Source organism: Phalacrocorax aristotelis, chromosome 1, assembly GCF_949628215.1.
Source record: "Phalacrocorax aristotelis chromosome 1, bGulAri2.1, whole genome shotgun sequence".
NCBI lineage: Eukaryota > Metazoa > Chordata > Aves > Suliformes > Phalacrocoracidae > Phalacrocorax > Phalacrocorax aristotelis.
Genome location: NC_134276.1, coordinates 18,404,503 through 18,425,373, shown reverse-complemented (window position 1 = coordinate 18,425,373; position 20,871 = coordinate 18,404,503). Strand labels below are relative to the sequence as shown.

At 39.5% G+C, this 20,871-nt stretch overlaps 1 protein-coding gene across 1 annotated transcript in view; it reads right to left on the bottom strand.

Moving 5' to 3' along the window:
* CUL5 (cullin 5) overlaps positions 1-19,045 on the bottom strand; it is a 34,020-nt gene extending 14,975 nt beyond the window's left edge. Inside the window, exons 1-8 of the mRNA XM_075082583.1 lie at positions 18,784-19,045; positions 11,963-12,072; positions 9,524-9,623; positions 8,001-8,177; positions 4,877-5,018; positions 3,656-3,801; positions 3,499-3,579; positions 2,181-2,274 (exon numbers count right to left, since the gene is read on the bottom strand). Coding sequence (XP_074938684.1) covers positions 2,181-2,274; positions 3,499-3,579; positions 3,656-3,801; positions 4,877-5,018; positions 8,001-8,177; positions 9,524-9,623; positions 11,963-12,072; positions 18,784-18,807 — 874 coding nt within the window. The 5' untranslated portion in view covers positions 18,808-19,045. The remainder of the gene's footprint in view (positions 1-2,180; positions 2,275-3,498; positions 3,580-3,655; positions 3,802-4,876; positions 5,019-8,000; positions 8,178-9,523; positions 9,624-11,962; positions 12,073-18,783) is intronic.
* Between the last annotated feature and the right edge of the window lie 1,826 nt (positions 19,046-20,871).

The window sequence follows — 20,871 nt, the reverse complement described above, 5'->3', positions numbered from 1 at the left end:
AAATGATGGGATTTCAGGAACCAGAAAAAAAAAACGGGGTCTGAGGTGTTCTGACTCAGTGCAGTTAAGATGTACCATAAGTGATGGCAGCACTGTTTTACATAGGACACGTCCAAAAAGCTCACTCAACCTTTACTGGATCTTTTCATTTCTACTTTAAGAAAGGGCAAGAGGGAGGAAGAGATGGTGGAAAAAAAGGAAACGAAAAGATATAGTAAAGGGTTCTACAGCTGTTTCTGCAAACTAGCGATGGCAGGAATAATCAAGGAAAAAAAATTCAGTTTCTCCTAATAAGTGGTGGCAAAGGAAGGCTTCAGGTGTATCCCTAAAACTGCAGGAACCCAAAAAACCCAGATTCTTCAAAGGCGGATTTCAAAGAAACAAAACCAAAAGGAACATTTCACTGGAATTTCTCTCAGAATACATTATGACATTGAAATGCAAAGAAATCCTTATAGCTGTTGGGGCACTTGAACAAGTTCTGTTTTCATTTTGTATTCACAAAAGCTAGGTTTACTTTTTATTTCTGTTATGAAGTACTTCAAGAATAAAATGTAGGCCCCCCATCCCCAACACCATAAAGCAAACAAAAACACACTAGGCCAATCTGAAGAGCGTTTGCAAGTTATGGCAACTTCGATAGTTTTTAGTTGGGAAACACGGTGCCTTCCTTGCTTTGCACAGCATGTAAATATTAGTACTTAACATAACAGAGTATTTTACAGTACAGTGCCCAGCTCATAGCCAAAAAACCCAGCCCTTTTTTGTCAGATGCTGTTTAATACAGAAAACATCATAAACTTCTTGGGGGCGAATAATATCAGAGACAGACATGCATAAGCAGAGTACAGCAAAGGATACTATCAGATATGTATATTACTATGCATAGCTCCAGTGTTTAAATAGATTTTTAATCACCTGCACCCTTCATTAAAACATTTTAAACAGCATAGGTAGGTCTAGGGGAAAAAAATTTGAAAGAGATGCTTGAGTTGTTATATACTAGATGGAAGCATTTTGCAAGCAAGCAGTATGATGGGGCAGCTGCAGCTGCAAGGGAAGAGGACTGTGTGAATACTTCAACCAGTTTCTATAGAAAGATGCTTTGGATACTATAGATGAACCCTTCTGAAACTCTGCATTTAAATAAGCCTCTTGTAGTTTCCCAAAGGCTGTAACATATACTCATAAGAAGTCTGGTAGCTTTCTAGATTTAGCTCTGGACTACTGCCAGAAATCACACTGCTACATGAACAGATCAGTATGACATAGTTTTGAGGTCAAATATTTTCTGAAATGCTAGTTTTAGAAGTATTTTCCACACTGTTGTAAGTCATAAAACAGTTTTCACATCTGCATAGAAATGAAAACTTCATATAGACGTTAGCAAATATTCCCTGGCTTCAGGATACCGAGACTTCAAAAAAAGTAATTAACCTGTGATTTCAGCTTTTCTTTTTTCCAAATTCCCTACTTGAATTATGTCATTTTAATGACTTACCTAGTTTGGTTTATCACACATGACCAACACAAGACTTTTGAATCCCACTAACCTCTTAGTTCATGGCAGCAGTTAAAAAAAACTTCTGAAAACTTTAAAAACATTCAGTACTCATGGTGACATACTGGCTATAAAACCAGATAAAAACTTTCAGAGTTTTTGTTCATTGACCTATGGGTCCTGCACTAATAATCAAAATAAGAAAAATTTCTCCCTGCTTTTCAGAACAGCAGCTTTGTAAAGAGGTGCTTCACTTTTTTTCCAGGGGGAATGGGGTAGTGGGGCAGGGAATGAAGGGGGAGTGTTTGTATCTGAACTATTCAAATAGAAAATAGGACACATGCAACATTTCCTAGAGTTGGTCAACATGAGGAAAATAAATTGTAGGAAAAACAAAGAAAACAAAGCACAAAACACTCTTTGCTTTCAAGTAAGATAAGAGCTACCCAGTCATTCAAATTAGGGTATTGTACATACACATTTCAGAAGTGATATAAAAAAATACTAACCCATGATGGTAATTTTTTGTGGGATAAAATTGCCCATATGCAGTAATATTTTATCTACAAAACACTGCCACCATCTACTGAAAACAGTAATTTGATACATCTACAAACAAATCTATTTTTACGCAGTTGATGCTGAGTTCATCCTGCACTGTTCTTGAAGCTTCACTTACTTTCTGTTTCATTTCGTTTGATCATGCCTTGGCATTCAGCTAAAATAGTCTCTTTAAAAGATGTCACCAGGGCATTGACGCAGCACTCCATTAGCTGAAACATATTAAACACAGGATTAGCTCATTTAGCCACGTGAACACCAAAGTCTGATCTGTCTCAAGTTTGCCATGACACAAAATCTAGCCTGTTCTCAACAGCTGTGCTCTGTAAAATAATTAATTCATTCACTGATTCATAGAAGTATGGGTAGTCTGAATAAAATCTATACAGGAAACCATATTTCTTTAAAACGTGTAGGTTAGTAAATGTGGTAATCTCTCTTCCAAATCAGTAATGAGCTTAATATTTCTGTCACCTCTTTTCTCTCAAGGGAGCCATCACTTTTGGAACACCAACTACCCTACTTAGTTTCCAAGTATACATCCAAGGGCTAAGAATAGTTCTCATTCCAGCATACCCTATTTGGACCAGGCTGGTTGGCTTGAACAAGACACTACAGCTAGATCTAGAACAGAAACTGCTCATACACGTCAGGACCATCTTTCGTTTGCCATCCTCTTTGTACAGGTTACAGTTTATAGCTGTGCAAAATGAATGATCTACAAGTTAACAAAAGACATAAAATGCATTTTGATCCACTGCAGGAAATTAGAATTTAAAGGGTATTTATTTAGAATTTACTTTAAATAACCTTTTTCCTGAACTAATTTTGACCCAATTATATACTGTTCATTGCAGTTAAATCTTCCTCCAGAATCTGAACTGTGTAAAATATTGCTCAAAGCAGGGGGAAAAGAAAGGAAAAAAAGAAAACAACATCCTTTCTACTAAATGGCCGTATTTCAGCCTAAGAGGAAATCTAGAACAGTTTTAATGAAATTTCTGTTGCTCTTTTTGATTGTGACAAACAATAGCTCTTTCAGGTATTCTAGATGAGCACTTAGAACCCTCTACCTACTAGAGTGGCCAGCTTATTTTCAAACATCATTCTCATCCACTGTTAAGCATAGAAAAAAAATCATACCTGACTCAAAACGAAAGAATAAAGATCAACTTGAATAAAAATCTGCCCTTCAGTTTGAACTTTTGATCCACATTTACTATTAAAACACCTGTAGAAATTGTAAATTGCCAGATTGGAAAAGTAATAGATTTTTGCAAGAAAAAATATAATGGATGATTAAAAAACATAAAATCAAGAGTTTCATGTCAATCTACTGCTATCAAATAATACTGCAACATACAAAAATCAAAACTAGAATGTAATAATACTATATAAATATAAAATGCATCAATTTTTCTACACATTATACTTACTGCTTCTACAGAGTTACATTCACGCCTTGTTTCTAAATATCGTAGTGCTCTTTTCTCTTCTTCTTTTAGTTTAGCATCTGCCTGTGCAAAAGTAGAACAGCAATCATTTTAAGTACTAACACTTCCAGAGCAAATTTACAAGAGAATTTTTACTTACATATTTCATATAATTCTGTACACCATTTTGCTGTAAATAAGAAGGAGCCTGTGTTCTATAAAATCTCTCTGTTGAATCCAAATACGCCTTTTCAAAGTTATCCCGATATATCTGAAGCTTATCTTCAGGATTAGAACAAAGGTTAACTGCAAAGAGAAAGTCCAAACTTACTCTCAAGTCTTGGAAACTTATGTGGCTAATAATAAGCAAATCTCTCGCATTAAAGTTAGTCTTGTATTAAAATGAACACTGAACAATTTGAAGTATCCTACATAGGCTCTCTGATCCCTAAAGGTAACCAAAATTGTCTGGTCTTTGCTCCAAAAACATTTAGACTAACTATAGGGAACTGGAAAGAACTGCATACATACTACAGTGTTTTAGACATTCAAACATGGTAACCAGAAACACACATACAACTGCAAAATTGGAAAGGAAAAAAAAAGGCAAAAAAAAGCTCAGCATAATTCCTAATGAAGTGAAACTTCTCCACCTGACTGAGCAAACAGGTTTTCTTAGACACTGTTCTTAGAATCCCAACGTCCTAATTGTAGACTCTTTTTTTGGCATTGGTTTTTTGTTTTACAAGAGTCAGAACAGCTTACTGCTACCCAGCAGTGCTTTGCACTGTTTAGAAAAAGTTTCCACCCTCCTCTCAACTGTTACAGAGAAAGAAATAAATGAAGTCCTTAAATGGAATACGCTTAAAAATAAAATTGAAATTGGACATCTATAAAGCCATGTAAAAGAGTGTTAGCCACAAGTTTAATTCAACAGACTGCAGAGCTTTGAAGAAAAGGCAGGCAACAGTGAAATTTCATAGAAGTTTCAGATACACCGATCTGTTTTGCAAAGACGACAATGATACAAATCTTGGATGCAGCCTGTTTAGCATTTCTTCTTCAAACTGACTGAAGAATCAGACTCGGTATGGATAGGAGCACAGGCATAAGGTTGTATCTGCAACCCTAGAAGGTCAAAAAGTAGTTTGCTCTTTGAAAACACTAATTTTGCAGTAACTGATACCAAGCAAAATCACTTAGAAGGTAAAGATTTTAAACAGAATTTAATTGGTATCACATACCACCACCACCACCAAAAATCAATACAGAATGCCAAGATAGTAATTCTAACTCTACCACCACGATTGTCAACTTTGTATGATGAAAATTCATTTACTAAAGTGAGGAGGCCACAGAGATCAGTCTGTGAGAGACATACCATATGATTCTCGAACTCCAATAACAAGCTGAGAGTCAAAAGCTTCTCCTAGTCTTTCAGCATGAACTAGCTTCATTGCACTATCCTGAAGTCTATTTTTTATATTTGAAAATATGGATTCATTCCACGTATCTAGCATGAGCTGTGCATAAGGAAGAAAAAAAATAATGTCAGAAAGGTACACAGAGACCTAAGTTTGTGCAAAAGAAATACAAGAGATCAGAAACAGAAATCAAGCAACTTAAAATTTCCAGGTTACATACAGCAGTTCAACTACCTTAGGACCTGATCTTGCTCTAAACTTGTATATAGAAATAATATTCAGCTTACATTCTAAGCTTGCTTTATGTAACTGGACAGCTAGGGGAAGCAGTATTTGATTCAGGTATTAATTCCTTAATTCTGTATTATTTCTACAGTTCTCAGTAATCAGTGAAGTAACTTTTCCAGCAATGCAATGTGTCAGGAGTTACAATATTAGGGGCTACTTTTGAGCCAAACATCCAAATATAGTTTCACTATTTGGCAGGCTCAGTCTTAAATAAAACCAAAAACTCAGTAACACCACAGTTATGTAAAGAAAAAAAAACCTGATGGTTTGGGATTTATCTAACACAAAAGTTCAATATGCAAATAATGCATATTTAATTTATAAAAAACTCCACACCTCATCTAAGCACTGCAGAGTTTGAAAAGTAGTTACGGAGACTCCTAACAAAATCCTCATCACTCAGAGGGTCCCTTCATATTCCATTGTGCAATTTTTGTTTTCTTTTTTGGTGATGGCTACTGACCCTGCTGCAGATGTATTGCATTACATCTGATACCCAGACCCACTGCCCTGCAGCTGAGCAACACGAAAAGCTCACTGGCAGGCCAGGCCATACTTGTCCACCTGAGCTCCACCAGCTGTTCAGTAGTAAATACTCAAAGCATGTTACATGTTGTAAAAAAAAAAAATAAAAATCTTAGTTTGCTTTAGAAGTCAAGCTACTGTGGTCACTTTTTTTGCCCTTAGACGCTGGATCTGGCTCTTTCTATAGGCCACTGAACACCTAGTGAAATTACATCAGAGCTTAAGAGACAATTTTTATTTTTTTCTATCCAACTTGTGCCATTTCATTGCTTTAGAAGAAAGCTCAAACTTACAGGATCTTCAAACTTGATTGTGATTGTGAATAAGCTTACTGAAAACGAGCTTAGGACGATTTGACGCAGTTGTATGGCAAAGTTAATAGTAAAGGTTAGATGGTCTTATTCCATTCTTGCTTTCTAAGTTTTAGATTTTAATACAGCAAGACCTCATAAAAGTCATATATCCTTTGCAGAGAGTTAAATTTTCCATCCTCTCTTCTTAACTTCTCCATAACTGTCTCCCAATTTCAGCTAAATTTCCATTTCTGACACTGAAGTCATACGTGTTGGAAGGGAACCATTGTTCAAAACATTGGAACAGTCTTAGAAATAAAGCTTTATTTGATTTCTCTTCCTTGATTACTTTTTTCATTATTTTAACATTACTGATATGCACATTATGGTCGCACTGAACAATTATAGAATTGGTTTACAAGAGTTGCAAGGAGCAAAAAAAATGGAGAAGTAACCAGCGAGATGTCAAGCAACCTGGCAGGCATATTAACAGCTTTGTCAAACAACTTTTAGCTATTATGGATAAGGAATTTTTATGGAGATATTTGAAGGAAAACACATGTATCATTTTGGGTCACTATATGAAGAACTTCTCAAGCATGAGAAAAGTTTTCACTAGGTGCTTTTTAGAAAGCTACAGAGAATGATGCCAGGAACAGGAAGTGACCTTCACCAGAGAATATGAAATAATAAGATAGGCTGGGGACTCTGGACTTTGACATCCTACTCATGAGATGGTCCTAACAGGACTGCATGTGAGAGATAAATGCATCTCCATCAGCTTCAGTCACCAACAAAATCTGAGTGGTCAGACACCAGTTCCTTTCTCTCAGTTTCTCCTCACTACTTCCTCCATTCCACCTTGCTTTTTTCTTTCATTTCTTAGTTCTCCTGCCTTCTGCACATGCAGAGCTAAGAGTTCAAGTTTGCCAGATCTCGGAGAGCCTAATAAGATCCCATGCTTTCTCGAGCAAACAACGAAAACAAAAAAGGTAACTTGAGGTGGTGATTCCTCTCTTCGCTGCTGTTCTCTCTTCCGTTTCTTCAAGAGGTATAGAGGATCAGATGTCAAAATAGGAAGGCAAAGAAAAAAACTTGCCCAAAGTAACACATTCAAACTATTTTGTTCTTCCTATCCTGGAGATAGCGGGGCAGTTAAAATGATCTTCAGTACTAAATGAAAGACTGCTAAAGAAATTTCGTTTCCCTACAGAGACTTAAACTAAAGGACTTAACACTTTACAGCTGATATGCTCCATTTTTCTTATAATAAAAGACTAAAGCAACTTCATTATTTGTAGGACTCAGAACACTGAGCACAGCATACTCAAAACCCTAGACTTTCTTTAGGTGTTTGATACGAAAGAGTAAAAAGACCATATTCATAAGATTCTACATGTCCAATCTTTTCATGGATATGACTGACAGTTTGGAGGAAAAAAGGGGAAATTAGGAGATTAATAGTCATATTTAATTTGAGATGACAGTATTTAATTGGTCATTTATAAAATGCAGAGATGTGCCCCAGTTAAGATCTTGGCCTAGGGAAACAAACTAGGAGTAGAAAGAGTACTCACTTGTACATACCAGTACTTGCTACTCACAAGTATAGACACAGTAGGTGAATTTACAATGGCCTCCCACCCCAACATTCAAGTCATAATTAAAATAAGATAAAAAAAAAAACAACAACAAACCCACAACCAAAAAAGCCCCCAAACAAACCCAAAGCCCAAAGAAGTGCATTAATCACCCGAACAAAAACATTAATAGCCAAACTAAAACTGGAGAAACAGAGTTAAATTACTGGGCGAGAAAAAAAAAATTTGCAGGTATGTTCTGACCCTTGCACTGAAGCAAGTGATGTTTTGTATTACATGACTAGTGCAATTTCACCTTCAGCTACAGAATCCCTTCTGTACGATTACTGTAGGCAGGACAGCATGCAACAAAACTCTTAAGGCCCATCACTTACCTTTCGAACAATACTGTCTTCTACATTAGACTTCTTGTTGCTGCCCTGCTTGCCCATCAAAGTAATCTCTAGTTGACAAAATGGCTTGGGCAAAATATCACACTGTGTGAAGAACTTGCGCCACTCTACTATATATGCTTTTAGTAAAGCTGTATCATCTTGATGACTCAGCACTCTCTGGAGGAGGCAGGGAGAAGGAGCAGGTAATTTATAAACAATTTTCTGCACAAAATACAGATTGAATTTGCTTATACTGAAATAACTCCCCATATAAAATTCAAATATACAGACGTCTCAGAATAAGAAAGTCTAGATATCTAAGTGCTATTTAGTTTAGGGCAGTAGTTATCAACCCATGGCATTTGGACCGTTTCTAAAGGGTAAAGAAAGGTAACAGCAAACAAGTAGTCAGTATGTTTAAATTTTCCAAATTAACCTTTTTTTTTTTTCTTTTTAAGCCATCTGCAAGTCAAAGAGATTTAAACCTTTGGTCCAAATGCATGTACTGGTACAACCGTAATCAAAAAGAAAACGTGTAAGGACTATATTATATTCTGTACAGCAAAAAGTTTAATTCATCTACTAACCTTTCATTAGACCCAGACTGCTAGTTAACAGGCATATTTTATTAATGCCTGGAAACTAAAACGGCTGCCATAGTGCCTAAAAAGATGCCCCTCAAATGACAGCCAACACAGACCATATCGAAGGCCCCAGTTCAGCACTGCATTTATGCAAGTAAGCAAGCAAGCTGATGGAACTTAAAAATCAACATTTATATGCCTAGTTATATAAAGGCCTATATAAGACACTATTTTCCTTTAAGCAGAGCCTTAGTGGTATAAATCTCTTCACTAAAGATGTTGTAGACTTCCATTTTCTCCTTTCCAAACTTTTGTCATGGGATTTTAAAATTTTGTTCTAATCTTGTAACAACCCTCTCTTTTAAAAGCCTTATTACAGAAAACATCTTTTGCTATACATATACAAACACTAAAATTTCCTTTGAATCTACTGATGGTTTCAATCGTTCAGGAGGAAGCCCATAAAACTGGACAGCTAAGCTTGCTGAGGCAATAGCACGGATATTTCTAGTATGCCATACATATGGCTTATTTTAAAGCCATCAATGGACATGTCAGCATAGTGATAAAGCTAGACAAACAAAATTTTTTTTCAGACAGTAATTTCTTCAGAGAATTTTGCCTCAAGAAGTTTAAGTGGATGAAGATTCCATAAGTACTGTTGGATAAACAAAAATAATGCTTTTTTTTTTTTTAATATTCTAACACAAAAACCATTGCCCACCCCAGTTTCAGGACTGCGAGAAAACAATGAGCCAAGGCAAATGCTCGAGGCTAAGTCTTCCTTTTGGCAAAGGAGGTTAACAGGGTAACAACGAACTCCAGAACATCACAGAATTTCAAACAAAAAAGCAATCCATTTAGATCCAACAAAAGTAAAAACTATTTGGTTATTTTCCTAACAATATGAATAGAAGTTATGAAACGTTAAAAACTTACTGCTTGTGCCTGTTTAATAAAATCAAGGATGTCTTCCTTCAAAGCCTGATGGATTTTTGCTGGACCTTTATCATCCCACAAGCAAACTGCATGCACATCTCTAGAAAACAATTTATCAGTCTTTTAATAACAACTACTCAAAGTTTAATGCTGTAATATATGAAGCTTAAATAGTCGTAATTTAAGTATGTCTAAGAAATTAATACACTTTTTATCTATCATTGGCAAACAATACACAGCTAGATCCCAGTGACACATGCAAGAAAACATGTTTGGAGAAGATACTGAAGCTACAAGGAAGTCTTAGAAGCAAGGAACAGCAACCTATCTAGGAAAAGGCTACGGTCAAGGAGAAGATGTAGAAGCCAATTCTGTTTTCAATATCCATTCGATAATCCTCACTGCATTAAGGACAATTTTTAAAGCTTTTCTTTGTCAAAGACAGAAATCACTTGCCAGTAGAAGCATTACTACTCAGAGCATAGTATTCTAAAATACTCTCATTAACACGCAGCCTTCACTCACAGTTTTATAATCCAAGCACTACAACATCCTTGTGGTACAAAGGAAACAGAGCTTCCTTGTAAGAAATGTGACATTAGTGGCATCAGGTAATTTAAAAGACATTTTAATTAGTTTAATAAGATCACTTAAACATTTCACGACAGTGGTAGCATTTTAAAGTGAATGTGCTGCAGAAAATCTATCAAACAGCATTGCAAAGCAGAATTACATTAATGAGTTTTGATCAATATTCAAATGAATTCCTGTTTTTCCTAGCTGACAGGCCAGCAAGTGTAACTTAATTCCTATTTTCTTTCCATACTGAAGACTAAATAAAGCAAGTTACACTCCTTACCATACATCACATATAATATGGGCTAGCAAGCCTTGTTTTGACTCATTACCTTCCTCTGGTTCTTCTCCCTCCTTTCAATAGAAAGGCCACATCTTTGCAGGAAAGCAACTATATAATCTGAAGGTATGACTTGGTTCCTATTAAATCACTACAGTTACTTCAATACAAAAGCATCTTTTTTAGTTTAACTGAAAAGACAACACTGAAAAGGTGAAAAATTCCTTTGACACAGATCAAAGGTACTGGCCCAGGATTTACAGGTGTCTACCTAACTTGAGCCTTACGCAACTTTCACATGCAGAAAGGGCGTTACTCTATGTAGAACGCCAACTTCCTGACAGCAGTGAAGAAAGCAATACTGGGAAATTACACTCAAAGGGCAGGTAGAAGACACTCAGATTTTAAATTTTTATTAAAAAGCTTATAAAAGAACATTGTCCAAAAACAGGAACCTAGAAGAGTGGGATCCTTTCCCTCAATATCCTTAATTTAGCCATAAGGTTACCTAAGTTCTATTCAATAATTCAGCTACAAGAAGAATAATACCTGGATAATTTCAATACCAATGTAGAATTATTGAACTGATTATTAGAAATGAAAGCAATGACTCGGAACTGAATTTGTACCTTAACCACACCATGGTTTTGGCAACTACTACAGCCATAACATCATAAGGTAGTAAAACTCTTTACATGACAAACTACCTTTCCTTTCAGTTGGCAGAAAAGTGACAGGTGCAGTAAGACAGGTGTAAAAAGAATCACTGCACTGTCCTCATCGAAAAGAGCAATAGATACAGGCTGCAGAGAGACTGTGTTTAAGCAAAAAATACTTTTGTGACAGTTTTTAAAAAGCAAAAGGAGAGACTGCAGGTTTAAGGTACAACTGTACTTGAGGGAAAAGAACAACGTTGAAATCAAGATTATTTTAGATATACTTTCGATATATATGTTGTAACTCACTTCCATATTATGCTGGCAAAGTTCACATGACACTAAGAAAAAAGAATTGTTGCCTAACAGGAGGCAACTTCTGGCTTTTTGGAAGGAGGAGAATGGCAGGGTTTTTAAAAAGTACAATAATGCAAACACTGCCTGGAAAAAAAAATATTATTCTTAGGGTTAAAAACTATTCAAATTATACCAGTTAAACTGCATTACCCTGTTACTTCAGTAGCATTCTTCGGTTATTTTAGAAGAAAGCCATTCGAATCAGAATAATGTAACATTCGGCAAACTGCCTTTAAATAAACTTACTGCCAAAGCAGTAAACATTTTCTCTTGAATTCTAACAAAAGCTTTGTGGGCAGGTACAAAACTTGTTTACTATGATCAGCTGAAGCCAAAAGCTCTGCTGGTCTTTCTCCATCCTATTTGCAAGGACCTGAACCTCAGCAAAACTCTACTTCTGCACATTTATAGTGATGTAGGCACGCTTACCACTTAATAAAACTTCAACTAGTACTTTTGTTCTGTGTGCTCTCACATAGTCTGTGTCATACATAACTTCTGTATCAGAAGTAGTACCATAACTGTATTCCCATTACTCAGAAGGATGCAAGATACTAAAAAATTACTTACGAAAACAGATCAAACCATTGCTGTTTTGTGACAGACTCCTGACGAAGAAGTTTCAAAACAATAGGGCGCATGAAATCCCATTTGTCTTCAAACTGAAGTGAACCTTTATTCTAAAAGGAACAAAAAAATACTACTGTTAAAACAGTTTCTTATTCAAAGTTTTCTTTAAGGATTGCTGTTTCTACGGTCAATGTAAAAATATCTTCTTCTCAGAGTTGTCTCACAAGCTAGCATTTGAGCTACAACACCATAGCTGAACAACATTTTTCACAGTAAGCATTATTTTAAAAAGTGAAAGAGCTATTATTTGTTCCATAGAGAAGCAGACTGCCAACTTCTTCCTTTATTCACTACATGAGCTGCAACGCAACAAGTTCCAGAGCAAGTGTTCCTCACCTGTTAATGGAGTTACACAAGGACAACATGAATGATAGTCAGCCAGTCTCACCGCCCCAGCCAAGACACATGCAACTGAAGTCATGAGGCAGAGCTGCAACCCATCTTCAATAAATTACCATTACCAAAAATGGCAGCCAGGAATCAGGACTAGTACCTGTGGATGCTGCCACATGCCTTTTTTCCTCCACTATGCATTTGGCATCAGCAGCAAGGAGGGAGGAAGGAAGCACAGTAACATAGGAGCTGTTGTGTTGCAGGCTCCCTTCCTGTGGGTTAACTGGCCATATGCAGTTTGATGGCCAAGACTACAGTTGGTGCAGATAAAAATGATTTACACTGTGCTGAAAATCTAATCCAAGGTGAATTTTTTCAAGCTTATGACACAAATTAAGAGGAAAGATAAAGAAATGAAGTGCTCCCATATAATTCTGATTATTCTGAAAAATCTCCTTGTAGTATACAGGCTGACCTCCACTATTAAAAAAAAAAACAACAAAAAAGTTTAAGAGAAAAATAACAGTTCTGTTGCATATGTTGTAATCCTATTTTAAAAATAAAAAAAAAAATCACATTTTAAAAAGAAAAACCCACAATTAAAAAATGTTGACAGAGTTCTGTGGCAGGAAGACTACTGGTTATCTGCAGTGTTATGTTCCAATGCCCTATTTACTTTTGAACAGATCATTGTCTTGGCTAATAATATTACATTTAACACAATTCACTTCAAACACAGCAAATAATACAGTTTAACTACTTGAAATTCTGACTAGTGCACTGTTCTGCCACTAACATCTCTTCAGATAAACACACACAAGCAGCACACCATGTTCTCTCAACCATCTCCTTCTGATAAATTTCCACATGGAAATTTACAATTAAATCTGTTATTTAATATTCAGAATAAGCACAGTTTGGAAACTGTATCCCCTGCTGCTCTTAAGTGCAAAGATGTCTCATCTTCAAGTTATAAAGATACAACAGGCATCACAGTAACTATTTTTACAGCAACAGCACCTGAAGGCCTCACAGCTTTATCAAACCACTGTGGTAGGTACTGAATTAAAAAAAAGAAAAAGGAATTGTCTTCCAATTCAGAGAGACAGTTTTGACTGCTCTCTTCCACTGTAAAGAAAAACAAAATTGAATGCATGGTCTTTGAAAAATCATCAACTACATGCTTCCCCCACATAGAGCTAGCTTTACAATTATTCTCTAAACATTTGATGAGTTGCTCTAATCTTTCCTATTCCTGTGAAAATTATTAGTTTCTACTCTCAGATATATCTGTTCCCAGTCCCTCTTTGCAGGATGACAAACTTGAAAGACCAGCTGCTGAACAGTTAGAAGTTCCAGAAAAGGCATTATAAAATAAGTAAAACCAACTTCCTCAAAAGTTTTCCTTTGGAGTGAAATTTCAGAGTAGATCCTGTAAGTTTTCTGGAAGAGCTAAAAAGCCTGTTCTACAATTCTGAAGAAGTGTAATTCAGCCCTTTGCTGAAAACAGCTGAAGATAAAAAATAAAAACCAAAAAACCACCCCAAAACACAACAAAAAACACCAAAAAACAAAACCACCACCCCACACTAAAACTCTATCTTTGTGAATAAGACTAGTTTCACTGTAAAACATGGCAGGGGGATTGCAAACACTAGTGTTTATATGATTTAGATTGTTATTACCTAGTTCATGCTAAGAAGCACACATAAAACTCCATTTCACTCATAAAAACTGCATGTCCATTTGTAACAAACATGTACCTACTTAACAAGGATTCCCCAAATAAAGCTTGGCAGAAAATGCCATTAGGCAAGTTTAGAACCCTATTTCCCATACATAGGAGTAATTTTTTTTTAAACACTTCCTCCTTTATTTCTAAACCAAGCAGCAAAAGAAATAAAATCAATTAAAAATCCCACTCAACTAAACTATTCTTTAATTTCAATAAACAATTCAACGTCATCTAGAGTCAGACTTCCATGACCATTAATCTTACACTCTTGTACTGAAATTACAAGAAGAAAGGGTGCAAAATACCACCTATTGTGTATCATTCACATTCATTAATTCTACCCCTATTGGTGCATGAGAAACAAAATTTTACAGTAGAAGAGGAGAGGAAACAGCACTAATTCTTAGTTGTTACCAAAGTCACATACACACCAGTGACCCAGATAATCCAAGGAACCCATTTCTCACTTTGTTGAGCCACCCACAAACCTGTGCAATTTTTGAGCACTATTGCTTGGGTAACTTTTCTTTGAGCGTGTTGCCTCAAACCACGGTTTGTGAGGGAAGGTAAGGAGGAAGGTAAGTCACACCTTTAATGAAATAAAATTACCCCACTTATCAAATCTTCTCAGAAAACAGGGATTATGCTTGATACCCATGCCCTGTCTAAGTAACCATTCTAGGCATCTAAAACGTGATCCTTTGAAAAATAACTCCACTTACGAAATATTTTATGTATCAAGAGTCACTTGACTGACTGTGTCTGCAGAGATTTAAAGTTCCATTTTAACACTAAACTTTACTTGAAATATATACTACTTCACAAACTATGTTGAAATATATACTACAACTTTGCTCTTCAAGCTTACTTTTTCCTGTTCTTAACTTCTATGCATAAGCACCTAAACACAATATTTTAGGACAGCAGGTAAAAAAACCTCCCAGACTATGTTGGTGGGTATTATGTAGAATTAGGATAATGATGCAAGTGGAACTGTTCCACTAACCAGTTCTGCTTGTTTGGATATTATCACACAACACAAAATTCCTCTCCTTAACTGTAACCAAATGTAAGGAAGACGCAGCAGAGGCAGGCACAGAATACGGTGTAAAAGCCTAAATAAAAGTTAAATACAACAAGGCAAGACAACATAACAAGATCTCCACACTACTGTTCCTCTGAACCCCGAAATGTCGATTTGGACATTCAAAACTCTCTACTGTGTACCCTATAGATATTTCAGGCCACATACAAATTCAGCCCTGATCTCTGACAGATGCTCTAAACTACTGTAAAAAAGCAACATCCTCTACATCTTATCTACATATGAGTAACATCTTCATCTTCACTACTTCACCATTTTCAGACACTATATATAGTGTATATGAGTATATAAGCTAGTTCACAGAAGGATGAAGTATGAAATATGATGTCCTAGACAGAAATAAGCATGAAAATTCACTGTCTGATTAATCTCTGCCTCCACCAGCTCTAAAAAAATCGGTGTAATGACTGTAGCAAAGTTACTCTACAAAGCAAAAAGCAGCCACAGGGAAACCTTTGCCATGTAACTAATCAGTGTGCAACATTCCCTAGCTTCTTAAGGATATCCTAATTGGAAATAGCCAGGAAGAAAAAGACAAACTTAAACTACAGATCTGGAAATACGTACTTAGGTTGAAGAATTCAAAACCTTCAGATTCCAGTTGTCAGTGACAGAGGCGTGAGATCAAAAAAAATAGTTGGAAACAATGCAAAGGTAAATAATGGTTCTCATTTCACTTAACTCTACAGAAAATCTACTGCCTTCTTGGCTTCCTCCCTCCTAACACCAGGGTCAGGCTGTAATTCATCTTGCAAGGACAGACTCTTGCATTTGCTGGCAGCTCCAGTAAAACTCCACATAAGTGTCAAGATCTGCTAGCATGGATACAGCTACAGGTTTTCTTTCTGCTGCAATAAGCTGAGGTGCTTTCTGTTCCAGAAACTGCAGAAACACTCACGCATCTTCATGTCACGTGATTGAATTGGTTTAGGCTACCCTGTCACTGCAAAGGGAACAGGTTACAAGTCCAACGCACACCCTGAAACAAAGCACCCCACTTTAAAAGAGCCAGAGTCACATGCATGCTGAGAGAAGAAACTCTAGGGGACTCGCCTAGTAATAGCATGGTCACCCACAGGAAAGCCACGGCATCAGCGTGGGAGAACGGTTCTGCTACAGGTAGGGTACACGCTAGCTTACCACATAACGGCCATTGCTTACTAAGTACTTCAAGATTTTCACCACTTACAATTTGTTGTATCTCACCAGAATTCAGTATACAATTGGTCATTCTAATTTTCCATTTAAAGAAGGCTCTCTGAAAACATGCTTCTCACTAAAAAAATAATTTACAATTAGGAAAAAGATGGACTAGTGGAGTATAAACTATGCCCTTTAAAATTATGACAGACAGCCAGATTTGGATTCAGCTAGTATCTGTTACTAGAATAAGAAAAGGATAATTCACTTCATTTTCTGAACTACGTAGCAAGTCTAACGAGGATGGGGGAAAATCAGAGAAAACTCTGGTTCCTATTTGTCCTAGGAAAAACAAGATCTGCCTAATCCCAATTTAGATTTGATTATGCAGGCTTACTTGCAAAAGATATTGAAAAACTTTACAGATTTTAACACCTCTCCTTTCTTACCCAGGGATTTTTACTGTGCTGAGACATTGCTTTTTTTTCCCTAAACATTAAAGCAGAAGTATGTTTCACAGCCCCAAATGGCATGAGGCACTGCCACTCAACACTAAGCTGGAATCAACAGTTTGCTTCTCCAAGAGCACTCTGATGTGCAGAACTGGGCAACAAAAGACCTTACCTAGTTCCAATTCTTGCATTTATTTGTTGTGTCATTAGAAACAAGATCAAATCACTGAATAATCTTTCTTTTAGTAATGCAGGACTCATACTTTAGAAAACTCACTAACTGGTAAGTTACAGTGCTTAAAAACACTTCAAGTCACCAGAAAGGCCTATTTTAGAACAGGTATTTCCGTAGCATTTTTCTTAAAACACACTGTGCATATGTATCTTGTTGTCAATATAAAATATTAACTATTCAAAGGCCAGTTGCAAAAACATCACTACCCAACCTAAAGGCCTGAGTTCAGCAAGAGCCATCTCGCAGAATCAAGGCCTTTTGATTCTCTTTTCACTTACTGTACACTTATTATTCTTTCAAAACAGTTGAAGTGGAATGCTAACAAATCTCATAGGCCTGTGTTTCTTCTATCTACTGTGGGCTATACAACCACATGTCTCACCAAAGCACGCATCAGTCTTTCCTGAGATCCTTAAACACACAGCAAAGATATGGACCAAAGCATAAACAAGTAGATAAACTGTGTGAGCCCTGCTCTAAAACCACACTCTTCCACAAAAAGCATGTTTCTTCTTATGGGACACTATTTTTTTTTCCACTGGTGTTCTTGGATTCTTCAATTTTATATTTTTAATAAAGTCTTATTCGCTTAGAAGTCTAACTATCCACTTAGGCATAAAAATATAGATAAATGAATTAAAATTAATTTCAATTACACTTCAAGATTTAAGAAAAAGAAGACTTATCTTTTTAATACTAAAAGGTTTTATTTGGATACAAGGAAGAAACAAGTCTGTCAATTATTTCTCATTTCTTCACGCTGATTGTCTCAGAGTAACACAACCAGCAGTTTCAGGCCAAATTTATACATGCAAAATAGGTCAGACTGCTACAATGTAAGCAGCACTTCTTAAGAACCACGTTCAGAACTATAATGCATAGTGCTGAACACATGTATACTTCTATATTTATATATATTTTAAAATGTTAACTGACAAAGTTAAGCAGAGAGTCTTCCCAAAGCCTTTCACCCTAACTACACTGATGTTCTAGAAACACTTACGGGAGGCATTGGTAACAGTTGTTTAAAGTAGGCCCGCCTTCCGTGCGCTGGCACGGCCTCAAAGGCCACATACAGCCTTCTCCACACACATGCCGCAAATATCAGGACAGACAGTCCTGAGCTCAAATACCGGCCTGTCACACTGAAAACTTCTGTTCAAATAGGCAGCAGCTCGTAGTGACTGACGTCTGTCATCGAGCACCGGGAAAGCGCTTCAAAACATCCGACTGCAAAAGCAAAGCTGCTTAACATAAGCGAGAGGCCTCCAGGAGTTTTCCTCTGCAGAAAAAGTGCAGTTAACAAAAAAGCTGGAACACGGCGGCAACCCGCACGACACCTGCCCACCGCCAAGCCGTTTTCCAACTCTTTGTTTAACTTAAAACTCATTTTCCGCACCCCTCGCTCTTTTTAAATAAACAAAGGGAGGTCGCGGTGCCCCGTCCCACCGCACGACGCTGCGCCGTCCCCGCGGGCGCGGGCAGGGAGGGCCGGGGGGCGCGGGCAGCGCAGCGGCCACGGGCCGGGCCGGGCCGGACGAGGCCGCCGCTCCCGCACCGGCGGCGGCGCCGGTGCCGCTCACCTGAGAGCAGGCCGCCGGGACCCCCCCCTGCGCCCGGGGAACGTCAACTTCGGGGAGCGGCGCCCGCGGCCTGCCGCCCCGGCCACCCGCAGGGCCCAGACGCCGGCGGGGCAGCCCCGGCCGCCCGGCCTCGCCGCCTCCTTTCTCACGCAGGGCCCGGCCAGGCCGCCGCTCTCACCTTTAAGAGATTAGACGTAGCCATGATCCCCCCCGCGGGGCCTCCCCGACCGGCGGCGGCGGCTCCTCTCCCCGAGCTCGGCTCGGCTGCCCCCGGCCGCTGCCGCTTTACATGGCCCCAGGCCGCCCGCCCGCCCGGCCGGACCCGCGGCGGCGGCAGTAGCAGCGGCCGCAGCACTGGGCTCCCCTGTTCGGGGGCGAGGCCGGCGCCAGGCTCGGAGCGCTCCGCAGCGCGACCGGTTGGATCCTCCGTAGGCAGCCGCCCCTCAGAGCCTCATGGCGGCGTCCGCCCAGGAGGCGCACGGCGGCAGCAGCCCCGGCTCCATGGAAGGGGCCGGCCCACATGATGCGGCTCGGAGGAGCCGGCCCCGCCGCCAAGAGCGGCCACTCGGGCTGCGGGCTCCGCGGCAGCGCCCCCTGGCGGCCCGCCGCGGGGTAGACACCGCCGCCTCGTCCCGCTCCGCCCCGCCCCGCTCCGGCCCGTCCCGCCCCGCCGTCCCGCCCACCGCCGAGGTTGGCCGCCCCGTGGCCCTGCTGTCCCGCCGCTGGGAGGCCTTTGCCTCCACGGCCCCGCGGGGACGGGCCGTGGCGGGAAGGCCCTGTGGTGGGGGACGGCCGCCGGGCAGCTCCCGGGGGCGGCAGCGGGCGGCGGCTGTACGCGGCGGTGCTCCCCCGCGGCCATCTCCACCTCAGAGACACCCGCCGCCCAAAACCCTGCCGCTCCTTCCTCATCCCCCCTACTTTCTCCCTGGCACTCTCCTGTGAAGCTGAGTCACATAAGCAGAGGAGCAAATCATAGAACCATAGAATCACAAAGGTTGAAAAAGACCTCTATAGGATCATCAAGTCCAACCGTCAACCCAACGCTACCATGTCTCCTAAACCATGCGCTGAAGTGCCATGTCTACATGTTTTTTGAACACCTCCAGGGATGGTGACTCCACCACTTCTCAGGACAGCCTGTTCCAATGCCTGACCGCTCTTTCAGTAAAGACATTTTTCCTCATATACAATCTAAACCTCCCCTGGTGCAGCTTGAGACCATTTCCTCTTGTCCTAGCACTAGTAACTTGGGAGAAGAGGCCAACACCCACCTCACTACAACCTCCTTTCAGGTAGTTGTAGAGGGTGATAGGGTCTCCCCTCAGCCTCCTCCAAACTAAACAACCCCAGTTCCCTCAGCTGCTCCTCATCAGACTTGGTCTCCAGACCCTTCACCAGCTTCGTTGCCCTTGTCTGGTCACATTCCAGGCAAGATGCCTGGCAAAGCGCAGTAAGGACCTTAATGTCCTTGTAGTGAGGGGCACAAAACTGAACACAGTATTGGAGGTGCAGCCTCACCATTGCCAAGTACAAGGGGACAATCACTGCCCTGCTCCTGCCGGCCACGCTATTCCTGGTACAAACCAACATGGCTGATGAATCCAACATTGGATGAATCCAATGTGGCTGAACAACGTGGTTTCTAAGCAGAGAAATAAATCTATGTCTCACTGGGTAGAGGTTGGTGAGCGTGGGCCTCCACCTGGGGTCACCATCCCCGTCCCTCCGAGGCCACAAGTGATGCCGGGCTGGTGGGAGCGCTGGTGACAGGATGCACTGCATGGTCACCGGCACAAACCCCTGTTTTGCAAAGCCAGGTCGTGTCCCCACACCCAAATCTCCAGATCCTGCCAAAATGTTTTCACAAGTTTCCTCTTTAGTAAGAAACATTTGGATTTCAGTACCTTTTAGGAGGGATTTGGAAACTTTTAGGTTTTATTTATCGAAAGCAGAATTTTACTTTTCTATTAAAACGTTTAGCCTTCATCTAAAATGTGTCTTGAAGAAAATTTCAATGAGGTTTCCCAACAGGTTAGGAGACCTGAGTGTTGATGCTGTGGGTTCAGCCTGGCCTGCTGCCCGTCGCCTGCATGGATGGCTGCAACACCCACTGCACCCACCCTGCTCCCTTCAGCTTCCCTGGGGCCCAGGGTGAGGGGCATGATTTGGAGATAAATTTGTCCTATAGAGCATGAGGACCCTGAAGTGTTAGAAAAGGTGTAATAAAATATTCAGCAAATCTCTACTCAATGGAAATTTTGATAAT